The 14,740-nt window shown below is 35.4% G+C and overlaps 1 protein-coding gene across 2 annotated transcripts in view; it reads right to left on the bottom strand.

The window, feature by feature from the left end:
* Window positions 1-14,740, bottom strand: part of AK9 (adenylate kinase 9) — a gene marked incomplete at its 3' end in the record, with an annotated part of 70,001 nt that overhangs the window by 18,752 nt on the left and 36,509 nt on the right. The window contains exons 22-28 of one of the 2 annotated variants that reach the window (XM_080586888.1): window positions 9,886-9,969; window positions 9,191-9,397; window positions 8,141-8,268; window positions 7,149-7,361; window positions 6,299-6,565; window positions 830-948; window positions 154-373 (exon numbers count right to left, since the gene is read on the bottom strand). In XM_080586888.1, coding sequence (XP_080443014.1) covers window positions 154-373; window positions 830-948; window positions 6,299-6,565; window positions 7,149-7,361; window positions 8,141-8,268; window positions 9,191-9,397; window positions 9,886-9,969 — 1,238 coding nt within the window. The remainder of the gene's footprint in view (window positions 1-153; window positions 374-829; window positions 949-6,298; window positions 6,566-7,148; window positions 7,362-8,140; window positions 8,269-9,190; window positions 9,398-9,885; window positions 9,970-14,740) is intronic. The other variant, XM_080586889.1, reaches the window with a different exon arrangement.

The following is a 14,740-nucleotide window of genomic DNA, read 5'->3' as shown; positions in this document are numbered from 1 at the left end:
GAATCTGGGAATGCTGTGAATGTGAGGAGCTGTGTCTCCTGGCTCCTAGATCTGTTCTTCTGTGTGCTCTTCACTACTTTGGGAGTTTTAGAATCTGTCTTCAGACCTGTGCCCCTGAAATTGAAAAAAAAGTAGATAGAACTAAAAACCTACCCTTATTTTTGCTTTCAGGTCTTTCAGTTTCTTTTTATTTTCCATTTTTTTGTTCTGTCTTTCTTTCCATTTTTTCAGACGTGGAGGAAAAAGACGGTCAATAATGTCATTTTCTTCTACATTAATATAAACTGCAACATCGGGACAGAGTCCTCGTTCTGACAAATACTGGGCTTCATCTAAAGTACGAGGAAAACCATCTAGTATAAAGCCTGTGGACCTAATTGAAAAAAGAGATATTTATCATTATACAATGTAGTTTAAAGTGCATCACAGAGAAACTGCAGTGAATTTGAAAAAAAATAATTTAACTCTCTTATAATAATAAAATTTAAAAATTACTTTCACGTATTAACTTCACAATGTAAAAGTGATACAACACTATATTTTAATTGTTGTACTATTGCATTTATTTCTTCTGGCGTTTTAATGTGCAGAGATAAAAAGTTACTTTAAAATAACTTTAAAATAAATAAATAAATAAATAAATAAATAGTGTCCTCAGTATTATTTGTGTGACCCTAAAACCTGTACTTCTTAGCCACTGCTCTCAAAGAGAACATGCCCCAAGCATTATTTTGGTAACATCTGTCACAGCACGTTTGTATTTGTGGACACAGTGGATGATATACTTCCTAAGATTAATTAAAGAAACAGAGAATCTAATTACAGTTACCGGAATGGCTCTTTATTCCACCAGTCAAGGACAATGTTATCAAGTACTTCTGGAGGCAATGCCTCAGAATCCATCAGATTTGCTTTGATTGCTTCTTCCTCGTCAGTTAACTTCACTTCCTTTATATAAAGAAAATCCACAACGAATGAAAACAAACAAACAAAACAGAAAGAAAAAAGATCTACCCGAGAGAGTTGCTGTTCTTTTTGACTAAATAAGGCACTGGTTACAGTCTTCTTTTGACTTAATCCAGCAGAAACAAACTAAACTCCTTTGCTACATTTCATTGTACTACATTATACATAAAATTAATGCCTGGAATACTTGTGGGTTATTTTCTACATGCTTGAGGTTAGACATTTCCCTAGAGTTTGGGCAATTTTCTATCAACCTGAAAGGCACAAACTTGGTGCTGGCTATACTAGGGATTAGCTTTCCCATAACTGAGTATGGCATCTGCCTCTAACTGGCATTAATCAGTTCATCATTTAGAAGCACTAGATGTAAAAGTGGGCCTCAGAAACTTAGAAAATACATCATAGTTTCATTAATTGCACATGGTAACTGTATTAAAATAACAACAAAGACAACAAAAATTGTAGCACAACATCGCATAATAATTTAGCTTTACAAAGCACAGGTCCCATGGGCTACATTGACATGACTCTCCAAGAGCAGTGCCCAAGGTGGCCATGAGTACAGTATATTTTGATGTCTTCTCGCCTTTAATTTCCATTATTGTCCAAATGGCTGCCTCATAAACAGCCTGAAGGCTGCCTGCAGATAATGCAGTAAGGTGCTTGCTCTAAAAGCTGGTCCCAAAGGTGCAGCTGTTAGGTGTAGTACCTAAGCCTAGCTCTGATCTGGCCTTGTGGATTGAACATCCATTAGCAGATGAAATGCATTAGGCATGTTTCTGAAGTGTGTTGTTGTGTTTAGCTTCATTCAAGATGAATTCAGTTCATGTACTCTGAAACTGCTCTACGTGAACTGAAAAGGTGGGAACAAATAGGAGATTTGCTTCTAATGTATGCTCTGGGCAGAAACTAAAATGTTAACTAAAATGTAATGCTGTCATTGTTTGACAAGGAGGTTGGATATCACAATTATCATGCACTTGAGTTGAACACTCACAATGTTGCTGTTCACATGAAATAGAATTCATGAAAATTAATGAATTCATCTTACTGATAAAATATACTTCAGGGGTGGTGAAAAAGTACAGTTTTCATTGAAAAGTGGTAAAATTAGCAAGATGACAAGAGAACAGATGGAGGTTCTGTTAGAAATCCAAGTGTCCTGATAGAATTAAGTTCTTCACTAATAGAAACATCTTAGATAAACCTCTCAGAAACATATACATTATTCAACAGGCAAAAGTGGAAGTATTTTAAGCTAGTGCATGACAAGCTCAAAATCACTGCTGTATGAAACCTAAACCAAGCACAATTGTTAAATATTTAATTATACATAGGCTCGATTCAGAGGAATAGAAACTGAAATTGTCTTTTTTTTTTTTTTCTCCTAATTGCCTACAGGAAGCTTTCCACTTAGTTTTACATGTTCTCATGCTGGAAGACTACACTGGTTTACATCAGATGTGGTTTTTTTTTTTTTTTTTTTTTTTACTTTTTAAGAGCAATTTTCACCTTTTGACGTAATCAAAAGAAAGATGTCAAAGAAAGGTATGTAGGATTACTGAGTATGGGCACATGACCAGATATCAGAAAGATAACATTGTTCTACAAAGCAGTAGTGTTATTAATGACTAGTCAAATGCTGAGCATTCAATACAAAATCTAGCTTTTAAGATTTTGTGCAAAAATATTTTTTCAGAATGTGAGATTGATATGGGTGAGGATGCATTTCTCATAGAATGGCTTCCTGACACACTGCAGTAAAAAGGAATGACGAGGATATAAGTTGATAATCCTGCATTAGTTTATATCAGTCACAATGTCAAAATACATACTTTTAAAAATATACTGGAAGTATAGACATTAGAAGCCAGAAAGGTATCTTTGTTACTCAGCTGCAATATTAACTTTTCATGGAAATATTTCACAGAGGAAAATATTATTTTCTAGTTAGTTGAGATTTTTTTCACCTGAAAACAGAATGGCCAAGTTCATAACTGAGAAATCTGTCTGGTATCCTTTAACGAATGCAATACCTTTTCTGCTCTACTTCTATAAAAATCTCACTTCCAAAAAGTCATCTATACTTGTTTAAGAAGATGCTGCTAAATGAGTTTTCTTTTAATGCCAGTGGCCATGAAACATCCACTTAACTTGCATCCAAAGTCACCTAGAGATAAAACTTAACATGCAGCTAGGTATTCCTCTGTCTCTTTCAGCAAATGAATTTATGTTGTCCCCTGAAATTCTCTTGGGAATTCATTATAAAGTTCTGCTGTACTTTCCTCATTGTAGGTAGTCACATCAACCTAAATTGCTCAAGAATTTGTTAGCATGACCTGCCAGTAAATAAAGCAATAACCCTCACTAACAAAAGGATCCAAGGTGGTTCAGGAACCCTCAAAAAGGTGGTAGGGAGCTGCTTGCCACAAGGACAAATTTGAATAAGAATTCTTATGTCTGACATTGATTCTGATAATGTAGCCTAAAGAACCTGAGAAAATGCTGGAAGCCACAGGTCTAATGAAGTGTGTGTTTGAGTAATATTTCCTCTATTGCCTGACACAGGGTATATATTAAAAGATGGTAGTATGGCATAAGAGATACCTAAGAAGACAGAGCGGTAGCCACAAAGACGTCTTGAAAGAACTGTGTGAAGTGGGAGAAACAGCAAAACGCATATAAAAATGTGTCACTGACATCACTGTAGATGTGGTGTTGAAAATGCACCTGTATTTGATAAAATTATTGAGATGTGTATTCTGGGTACAGAAAAGAGCACCCAGTGTTTTGGTAGTTCTAAGGAGAAAGTTGCCATGTGAAAAATAGGTCATTGGCTTTCCAGACTGGTTAAAGCTGCAAGGGCTTGGCTGACACACTAAAACCACCACAATAATATTTGCTTGCTAAATTCCCCAGACTGAATGCTGTGTTTTGTTTGCCTTGTATTTTTGCTTTGAATATTATAATTAACTTTTACCTGAAGCTTCAAGAGAGATACTTCAAGGATTTGAGGAGAAGTAGTGGGTCATTGGAAAACCGGATAATCATACAATCTGGTGGTAATCATACCCAGAGAAATGCTTAGGCAGTCCATGATCTTGGAAACTATGCCCTACAGTGCTGGCCTACAAATGGAGCTACGAACAGGTTTCTAAAGTGAACTGCAATTATATCAGCTGTATTTTGGTCATGCCAGCAGATAAAGCACTTTACAGCAAGTCTGCGAAAAAAAATACTAATGTAGAAGAATTTTGTTTACCAGGGGATAAAAAGCTGATGAGGAAAAAAAATACTAGCAGAAGTGCATCAATGTAAAACATTGTCTTGGTGCCAAAAAAATAATATAAAAAAATAATGCTGACTGAGAGCCAGCCATAAACATCAGTGCCAAGGACATTTGCCATATTTTTGGCTGTGATGATCAAGTTGTAAATAGACTTGCCAAAATAACCTCCTCTTAGATTTAACTGATGAAAACCTGAAATTTTGTTCTGACATCCATGATTTGATCAGTACTCCATCTGTGTTGAGGCATTTGCTTTCAATATTACCTGCTCTTGTATTATTTCATCAGGAACACTATCTTCCAGTTATCAGGGACCCCTCCCTACCCCACTTTTCAAGGCAACAGAAAGTGGCCTTGAATGAACCTTTGGCAGCTTCCTCAAGCACCTGAGAATGTATTCCATTCAGTCCCACTGAACTGTGTATGTTCAGATTCCATAAACAATCACTAATTTGATCCTACTCTGCTGTGTGTAGTACCACTATTTATGCATGCTTTCCTATTCGCACTGAGACCTAGAAGGCTACAGACTAGACTACGTGTAAAGACCAAAGTAAAGAAGGCATTGAGCATCTCAGCCTTTTCAGTATCTTTCATAAAAAGGCCACCTGTCCCATTCAAAGGCAGACTCCGATTTTCTTTGTCTTCCTTTTGCTGCTGCTGTTCCTGTAAATATCCTTCTTTCTACCCTTCACTAGTTTCAACTCCCAATGATTGCTTAACTTCCTAATCCCATGCCTGGATGATGGTGTGTATGCCTCCTCCATAGCCTGCTTCCCCTCCTGCATGTTTCATTAGATTCTGTACTAGGATCTCTTTGAAAGTCTTTGATGACTAGTAACATGAAAAAACATGACAGCTATCAGGAGCGCAAAAAAATGGCTCTTGGAATGTGATGCAGAAACTTCTTTCTTCCTGAAGCTTTGAGAGTTGGATAAAACCTTATTTGTATTGTCTAGAAGGTAGATTTTCAATTTTCTTGTACTATGCATTTTTGAAAGATCTTTATGTTGCATACCTGTGTGTAGTGATTTCTTTACACAATAAAGGCTTTTATCATATCCATTGCTGTCTAAAGAAAAAATCATCGACATCGAAGCCTTGCATTTTTTTCCCAGTATATTACTGCATAATAAAAGAAATTGTTGTCTTCTGGTAAACATTTATGTAAATGATTATTGCTAAACATAAATTTTTATTGTTTGGGGATGAGAGAGGTTTTAGAATGCATATATATAACAATTTACAGTCACTATTCAAACTTGTTAAGGAAAACACCCAATTTCCTGAAAACTATCGTTAATGAATTATTTTACAAGTATCATGACTATCCAGCTATTTGAAACACTTTTTTTAACTATACGGCACATTTTATCTACCTAAGAATTTTTTTTTCTGTTTAGAAACTCCTCTGACAATAAGTGAATGAAAGACAACAGTACAATCCAGATAATAAAACATATCAAAAACAAACATACAAAAAACCCAAAACCATAGCTTACTCTGGTATGAACATTGAAATATTTCTGACTTTTTGACATGGAGTGGTCAGACTGAAAGGGTGGTTAAGCATTCCATTCTTTTTGCCCCAAGACAGTGCACAGAACACTGCTGTTGAACATTTCTAAACTGTGCAATTAGTGTACGTGTGCCAGCCTGAACTTACAGATTATAAGTACTTGAAGAAAACCATACCTTCCCATTATTATTCTGACCTTAATTTTTTCTCTATTTGTCTTCCTTTCTCCCATTTAGTAACTCTAGTATTTTGAAAAAAAAAAAAAAAAAGACAAACCAAAACAACAACAAAAAAGCAACTATACATAATTCTTATAAATGTTTGGTAGAATCTTTGTGGCATTCATAACAAAACACAGTCAATATGTGTATTGTTTTATTGGAAAGAACTGTTATTCCCAAATTTTATCAAGTAAATAATTTAACATAAGCACTTTTTACCTAGCAAGAGTTTTATAGGTAATTGCTAGTCTGGTCTGAAAATGGTTATGTTGTGTACAGACACAGAAAAGTTCAGATTATTACCTGTTTGTTTTCTTCATTTTCAGTTTTAGTCATGATCTGAGAGAAGTCTTCCAGTTCCTGTGATAGAATTAGCATTTTATCGTCATCTTCTTCAGGTTCTTCATCAAAATCAGGCCCAATTTTCTCTTTAACTTTGGGTAAGAGCAATTCCTGTAGATATTCTTCAAACTGAATATGGAAAATACCGAATTTGTCTGCTAGCCATCGTGCACAAGTGGTTTTACCTGCTCCATGAGTCCCCAGTAAGCACACCCTTAAGGGAGGAGCCTATAGGAAAAAAATTGAATATTTTAAAATAATTTGGACTCCACAGTGCATCTCCTACTGTTTTTCAGTTCCAAAATATCATTATAAAATTGCCTAAAAACCAGTCAGATTTTGCATTTTAATTTTTCCGGGTCTTCTGCTACCATTCCAAACAGATGACCCACTCTCTAGAAATACAAACAAATACACTACAGCACATGATGCCACTAAGTAAAAATGAAAACCCATTAGATAATTCTGGTAAATACGCGCTTCTTTTACCCTTCTTCCAATTACAACAACAACAAAAAAAAACACTTAGAAAAATAATATTTGTGATTTATTATTTACATCATGTGATTATTGTATGCCCTTAAGATCTTCTCTTTTCTGCTTTATCTGCATCATCAAAACAATGTGTTAATTCAAATGTACACCATAAAGTTACTAAGGAAGCAACATGTTTTATTTGTTTCAGGGACTTGTGGGATATACAAATCATTAATTAGAAAAAATCAGTAATGATAAACAATTATAAACGGAAATGGAAAATAGTGATTATAATTTGTTATTATATGCTTCAAATATTTTTAAAGGTTCTCACTTGTATTGGTTCATTGTGAGCCACATACTCCTCAGGGTTCTTCAAAAATTTCTCTCTGTATTCAGGATTTGAAAAATAATAAATCTTTTCTTGATATTTAGCTGCAAGTTCAGAGAGTCCTGGATAAAGGATATAATTCTCTTTCAGACTGACTGGACAAAAGTGTTTTGTATCTCCCATGTGCCTTTTCTTTTCCTTAGCTTTTTCTTCATCCTGAAAAGATTATGAATTTTTTCAAAAATTGTTTAAGTAGTTCACTCAGATTAAGCAGAGCAAGGAGAACAAGTAATATCGAAAATGTCACCTGAGCATTGAATGAGAATGGTATTCTCAAAACACTTTATAAGCTGAGTATAAATTTACGAAAATATGCACTATTTAGATTCACTCAAAAAACAAACTATCCAATCTAGTAAGACAATTATTGAGAAAAGAAGGACCATTTTAAATTTCAAATGTTAATACCATAGCCAGCTGTTGAATACTAAAATTAGGTTAGAAGTATCTATGATAATATCTTTTCCTGCAGTGTTCCTGAAACTCACTTTCTGTTGCTTCTAAATGTTAAAAAGCAAGTAGACCTCTTCAGAAAATCAGTGAGAGCTGGTAGCATGAAATCTATTTATCCAATAAAATTACATTCAAAAAAATCTATTTAATACTGTTCCAGTACAGCACATAGATACTTTGTGCTGTTAAATTTGGGAAATTCTTTTTATAAAACCCCTCTATACCATTAAAAAAAAAAAAGCTACATTCATTCTGTCTATTAGCATGGGGTATTTATGCTTCCTGCTGGAATAAAAGTACTATCAGCCAGAACACGGGAATACAATGAAACTGTTCTTGAAGCATGTGCTTACATTTATTCTGTAAGACAGCTTCAACTGGATCACACAAAATCAGGTGCAGAAACCGATTTCTCTGGGATACTGCTCAAACTGAAAATAAATTAAAATCAGATGATAAATGGACAAAACCAGCATGCTTACTTCTTCATCTTCGTTTTGCTCTTCTGCAATGTCATTTTCTTCTTCAGCTTCCACTTCAGCAACCAGGTCTTCTGCTTCCTCATCTAAGTCTTCAGCAGATAACTCCCAACCATGATATTTAAAAGGTTCTGAAAAGGTTAATTTTCTTCTGTTTCAATATTTTTCATTTGGCTATGTCAAAATAAATTCTCTGTGTCCATAAAAGTAAGCACATATGTGGAAGCAAATCATGCCAACTGTATATTCCATTTCTCCTACTGATAGAAAAAAATGTTCTTCCCAGACTTATGAAATAAATATATATTAATGTATTGATTCTTCCAATAATGAAATTGCTACTTTTTTTTTTTGGAAGTAAATTAGTATTATCAATAGGATCTCCTAGTGTGAAAGTATTATACAAACACATGCAGATAATGGCATTAATGTTTGCAACAGTTTCTTTCATATTGTTTGTTGGCAAAAGTCATCAGTCAAATTTTATTTGATTATGAAGCTAGCATAATAGATGTTTTGGTTAACAAAACACTTGCATTGGAGTAACTACAGGAAAAATGTATTACTAATATTATTTACCCAGTACTCAAAATTGTTAGAGATTTGAGCTTTTGGGTTAAGAAAGTGTATTTGCCATAAAAATATTAACACTGCAAAAATTCAGTCTTGAAACAGTTTATGCAGGTGGGTAGATTATTACACACACCGAAAGTCTCATTGACTTAAATGAATACTGTACATTAGTGAACCTGTATTATCTGTCCATTTCTCATACAGGTATCCTGGCAGAAAAACACAGAGGAAGTGACTAGGGAAATATGACATCAGAGTGTTTAGGGAGCTGTTATGTATCTATTTGTATGCCTGTATATGTATTTCAAATACATATATTCCCCACTCTTCCAAGGTCTGGAAAGCTGTTAGCGTGCTTTTCAGCTTACCTACATGTGCATAAGATAGAACTGAGTTTAACCTCTCCCCAGTTCATCATACAAGCTCTCCAAAATCCCTCTTGGTAAGTTAAATGTAAATCACATAAACAATATTACTTACCCTCCATAACCAGAACAATTTGATTAAGCAGACTTTCTGGAGTTTGCTCAGCAATCTCTAAAACAACAACCTGAACTTGAGATGAGTGCTTGATTTCTGACTCCACTACTTGCCAGTCATTCATGAAAAGGTCAATCTTCCTTTTAATTATTTCCATTTCTGGTATATCTAGAAAATCATCCTCTTCAAATTCAGGTAGCACAATTTCTGAAAATCAAATCATATATAGAAGGCAATGTTCCTCTAAAATACTTTGCATTTAAGTCAGTATCATTATGCTTTAAGATAATTTTTATTTTCCTCAGATATGGTGGTATAATTTTTCCCTAATGCTTTTTTTTTTCCTCTTCTAATTATAAATTATTATATCACTAGTTTAAGAAGATACTTTGAAAATGCCAGATTCATTTTGTTGAAGTACTATATACTAATGCTTCTTCTCCAGGAACACAGACAAGTTTCAATTACTTAACTAAATTTGCATATGGTTATTTAAATCAGCACACAGATAAATATAATGGCTTTTTCTGCATAGCAAAATACAATATATATAATAATTTTAAATTATGATTTAACAATGATCAGTTTTTGACAGACTATCCATATGGTCATACCTCACATAGAATGTGTCAATATAGGAAGAAATAAAGAATAAGAAAACTAGCACACACTGCAAAGAAACTTAATGTTCTAACCTGGTTCAGGTTCAGTTACTAAAGACATAGTGGATTGCTCAGGTTGCGTGCTAGGTATCTGTTCTTCTTCAAGTGGAGTATGTTCTGTTTATGTGAATATAAGTATAATGCACATTACTAGGTGTTTTTCCTCTCCTGCACAAGATCTCACCATATACATGTTAATAAATCAAACTTTCATTTACTTAAACAGAGGTACATAGATATATAAAGATCAACATGCCAACATTGCTGAGAAAATAGAAGATTTAGAGAAGGGAAAAAGAAGAGAGACTAAACAGAGAAGTTCACTTCAGTGTAAATATCCAGGATATGAGGGTGCTATCAAAGACTGAAATCCTAAATTGATAAATCGTAAACATGCAATATAAGAGTTATTAAACAAATTACAAATGACCCTTCTAACCGTAACTAACAAACGAGGCAAGACAGGTACACTGACATTATGATCCACCTTCTAAAAAATGATCTGTAGTGGAAATGTCTTGATTCCTGAATACCTAAGGTTTAATCTCTGCAGATACACCTAACACCCTTTTGCTGTAACATGAAACAGAACTGGGTGTTAAATAGCTTGATATTTACATCTCTTTGTTTAGAGAACTGGAATACTTTCAATGTCACAACCAAATCCGTGACAGAATAGAGAGGGAATTTATTTCTGACTTTCAAGCTGATTTAATCACTAAACCAGGACACTTAGTAGTTATGAATCCATCTTTTCAACTGTGCATTGCTGTTAACACACAGAAATTAACTTGGAGGTGATCTGCTACATATTCAGAGACAATTTGGTCATACATATGTAAAGAAAAATTAAAGTTTAACAGATAATGGCATAAATTATGCACTATATATGAACTCAAAATATCACAATATCATGAATATCATAAGGGAACCTCTGCCGATTTCAGAGAAAAAGTCTTTTTCTCCTCATTATGTTATTGACAATAACTGTAAAAACAGAAAACAAAATAATGCTTGGAACTTCTTCAATTTTATAAGTTGCTTTTAAATTCCACTAATTCTCATTTAGTTATCTGTTGATACATTTTTTTTCCCAACAAAATGGATCAGCGTGATAAAATTACTGTGATAACACACTGTCCTGGAAGAAAGAGTTATCTCCCCTATTTATCCTACTGAATATGGGGAGAACATGCATGTATTGAGGGCTGAAGGTCCCGTCCGTGTCCCCCCCTGCACCCCCCAATAAAATAGTTGCATCATATTTGAAAGATACTGTGCTATTTACAGGTTTATCAGGAACAGCTTCTCTTACACTACTAGCAACACCCAGCAAGTAGCAGCAGCCTACTTTTACTGTGTTCTTGGATCATGACTTAGTGTGCTGTTGTTCCCTCTGCACTTTCTCAGCTAAGCACTTACAAGGATCTTAAGAATACTCTTACTTCAGTAGACAAAAGCATTTTAAGAAATGACTTATCCCTAAACCAACGACCTACTGAACCCAAATACCGGTGCTATGAAACACTACAGATGTATGTACATATGGAGTAATTTTAAGAAGTGCCAATAATGAGATGCAAAAGTATAACCCCTTTCTCTGGAGGCCAGAAGTCATCTATAGGTATACGAGGAAAAAGACTGTGAATGTAGATACCATGTGCCCAGACAATATACTCTTGGACAAGGAGTACTATAATAATAATAATAACAATAATAATAATAACAATAATAATACAAAATGAATAAATAAATAAAATAGAAGAAAAAGTATATATCAAGGCTTCCCTCTGTGGAAACTTAAACTGAGGAACTCACAAAAAAATTAATTTTAATGAAGCCATGTCTGCATACAACACAGCTTAATGAGTAAAGGAAAGAAAAGACAATCTCTTAAATAAGTTGTGCAGGAATTTATACTTGCAAATGTTTAAGATTGTCCAAGCCTGTCTCATAATGCTTTCTCATGAAAAGTAAACAAAAGTTAGAAATTGAAAAAATGCATTGATTTAAATAAGAAATTCAAGGTACTATGCATGACAAATATGACAAAAACTTCGTGTACGGTGCTACACCAAATAAGTTACAGTTGGTGAGCAAAATAATAAAGAGAGAGCTGCTTCCAACACCATCCATTTGCTGAAAAAGCCAGAGGTAATTAAAAACTTCTTATTGACAGCAGGAGAATACATCAACAGAGAAGGAGAAACTCATCAGTTTGTAGGGCAGCATTTCATATCCATGTAGACCTTGCTAGGTCCTGAAAGTCCTGGTACAAAGTTCTGTCTCAGCTAGAAGGTACAGAGGTGCCTAGATAGCATCATCACCTCCCTGTCTGTACTATACCACAGCCTCCAGCAGCTGCAGTGTGTTGTTGCTACTGTTCCCCTTCCTTGCCCTCCCACCATTTTCAGCCCCGATTATCTTCTTTCTCCTATCATTTTTCTTTTGTGTTCTGCTTAACAAGGCTGACATCACTCTCTAGCTCACAGACAGAAAAGAAGTTGAGACCAATGACTGTAATGACCTGATATTACTATAACCTTGCTGTATGCTGTGTTTGTCTTTTGCCAGAAATGAAGCTGCATGGAAGAGCTTGAACAGGGAACAGAGTGGATTTCTACTTTGCCATAATTTTCCCCTCCTCCTTGTGTTTCTGTCCTGTTTTGAGAGCAGGAACAGACTTTGACACAAGCAACATTAGGGTCAGCCCATTCCAATGAAATTTCACCATTTTAAAACAACAACAACAACAACAACAAAAAATGCCTTTAAAAGGGGACTTCTATTACCTTTTTTCTTTATATAACTTCCTACACCAAAAAAAAAAAAAGAGAGATTACTAAAACTGAAAGCCTTACTTAATGCTTGTATGTTAAAAGCTTTGATCGTTTTCTTAAAAATGCAAGCAGGGAAAACATTGAAAAAGTGGTTGTTGTTTTTTGCTTGGTTGACTGGTTTTTATAGTTACCCCTGACATTAAGCAGGCCAATAGTCACTATGTGAAATTATAGCAATGTAACTTATGTTTTTTATTTGCCCCAACCTGGAAACTCAAAAAAATGTGTTTCTGGTTCATAAAGAGTGAGACTGCCCTGTTATCGTTTTCTCCTTTAAGAAAATTAAAATGTTTTCTTCCAAAACTGAATGCTTCTTAATTTTCTATTGTAAACTGTTGAAGAAATATACAAATGCCACATTTCATTTTCCAAAATAGAGCCTGCTCAAAAAATTTTATTACCAAGTACTATGTAGGTGGATTTCGATGATTAGATATCAGAAGTATTTGGGAGAAAATAGGACTAAACATAATAGCACGTGTGGAGATGCTGTATAACTCTTCTCTAACATGCTACCAACTAAAGCAACATCCAGAAGTGTTAATAGCAGCTGGGATATGGGGCTATGAGTGCCTGGCTGCCAAGGAACATATCTAACTAATTTTTTCTGACTTGCCTGGCTAAGCTACCTGTGAAGTGCCACTGCTGTCTTCTAGATCTAATCAAAGACTGTGCCCTGCCTCCAGTGAGTTAATTGCCAAAGAAATAGAGGTAGTGACTCTCTCTTCTTTTGTCATCGGCCAAATTAAAAAAGATGCAAGCTTTCAGATACATTCCTCCTTCTGACATTCCTTCATGGCTTAGTAAGGTCAGCCCCTTCCTAGTTTGCTACTCATGCCTATTTCTCTAACCCTTAATTCCATCTATGAAGGCAAGCACTTAAAAGTTAGTATGACAGTTCTAGGAACTGCAATGCCTACATCTCCTTTCAAGTCTAGGTCTTAAGGTGTAGTCCTTTAGAAATAGATACTATTTCTAGATACTTCAGTGTTTTTAAGAATTTTATTCTTCTTCCATTTACAGGGCTGAAGCTATTATTCATTCAATATCCCCATATACCTCTATTTTATATATGATAGACAGATATTAAATATATCTCGCCATCTATGGCAATTTGCATGCAGGACCTGAGGGCCCTGCCAGCACTGACCGTCTCCTGTTCCCCGTCCCCTGGAGCGCCCCAACCCTGCCCAGGCCCAGGGTCCCAGATAACCCTGGGACCATCAGCTCTTGCCCCACTGAGGCTGCAGCAGGGCCAGGCTCCAGCTCCCCAGAGCTCTGCCCTGCCTGGACCCAGCCTCTGTCAAGCCAGGCCTGCTTGTGGGCCCATGTCCTGGCCCAGCCTCGGCCTGTCCCCGGGGAGGCACCCGTGGCTGGGGTTGCTCTGGTGCCCCTGGCTGGGGCATTGGGACTGGGCCCTGGTGCCATGGCCCTCTGCCCCAGTGGCCATTTTGTACACTGCTCTCAGCTCCTGACATGCGGTCGCTAAGGTGAAGGGCAAAACTTTATTTTAATTGAGCCACTTTTAAATAACAATAGGTTAAAGAAGCATTTTGGCAAGTATTGTTGTAATCTTTTATAGCAAAGAATAATTAATGCATTTCCTCTCCTCTTTTTACAGCTTTGAACAGCATATAATTGTTAGACTGACACCTCAGGGGCTAACCTTCGCTGCATTTGAGTGATTTTTAGTCCAAAAGCACACATGGGCATATCATTAAGCAGAAACACCATGCAGAATTCACATAATTTAATCTTGAATTAGAAATTAATTATTTTCTTGAAAATGTTTATAAACATTTTCTTTTTACTAAGCTAAACATTCATCTCATCGCATTAGTTATCCTCTGCAATGGCACTGCTGGCTCCTGTGATCCTAAATAGCAACATGAAACTACCTTCCTTCTTATGTACATTAAAATATGTTGTATAAATGCCATAGTTAATTATGTTTCAGTCTACAGTGATGTATTCCAAATAAGACAGACATCTAGCCAGGTAAAACCTGTATAAATCTGGGCAGCAGTAATGCATTATGTAATGATGAT

The sequence above is a fragment of the Anser brachyrhynchus genome (assembly GCF_964034855.1).
Source record: "Anser brachyrhynchus genome assembly, chromosome: 3".
In the NCBI taxonomy this organism is placed as follows: Eukaryota; Metazoa; Chordata; class Aves; order Anseriformes; family Anatidae; genus Anser; species Anser brachyrhynchus.
Note: the sequence above shows the minus strand (reverse complement) of the source record. Positions and strands in the feature narration are given on the sequence as shown.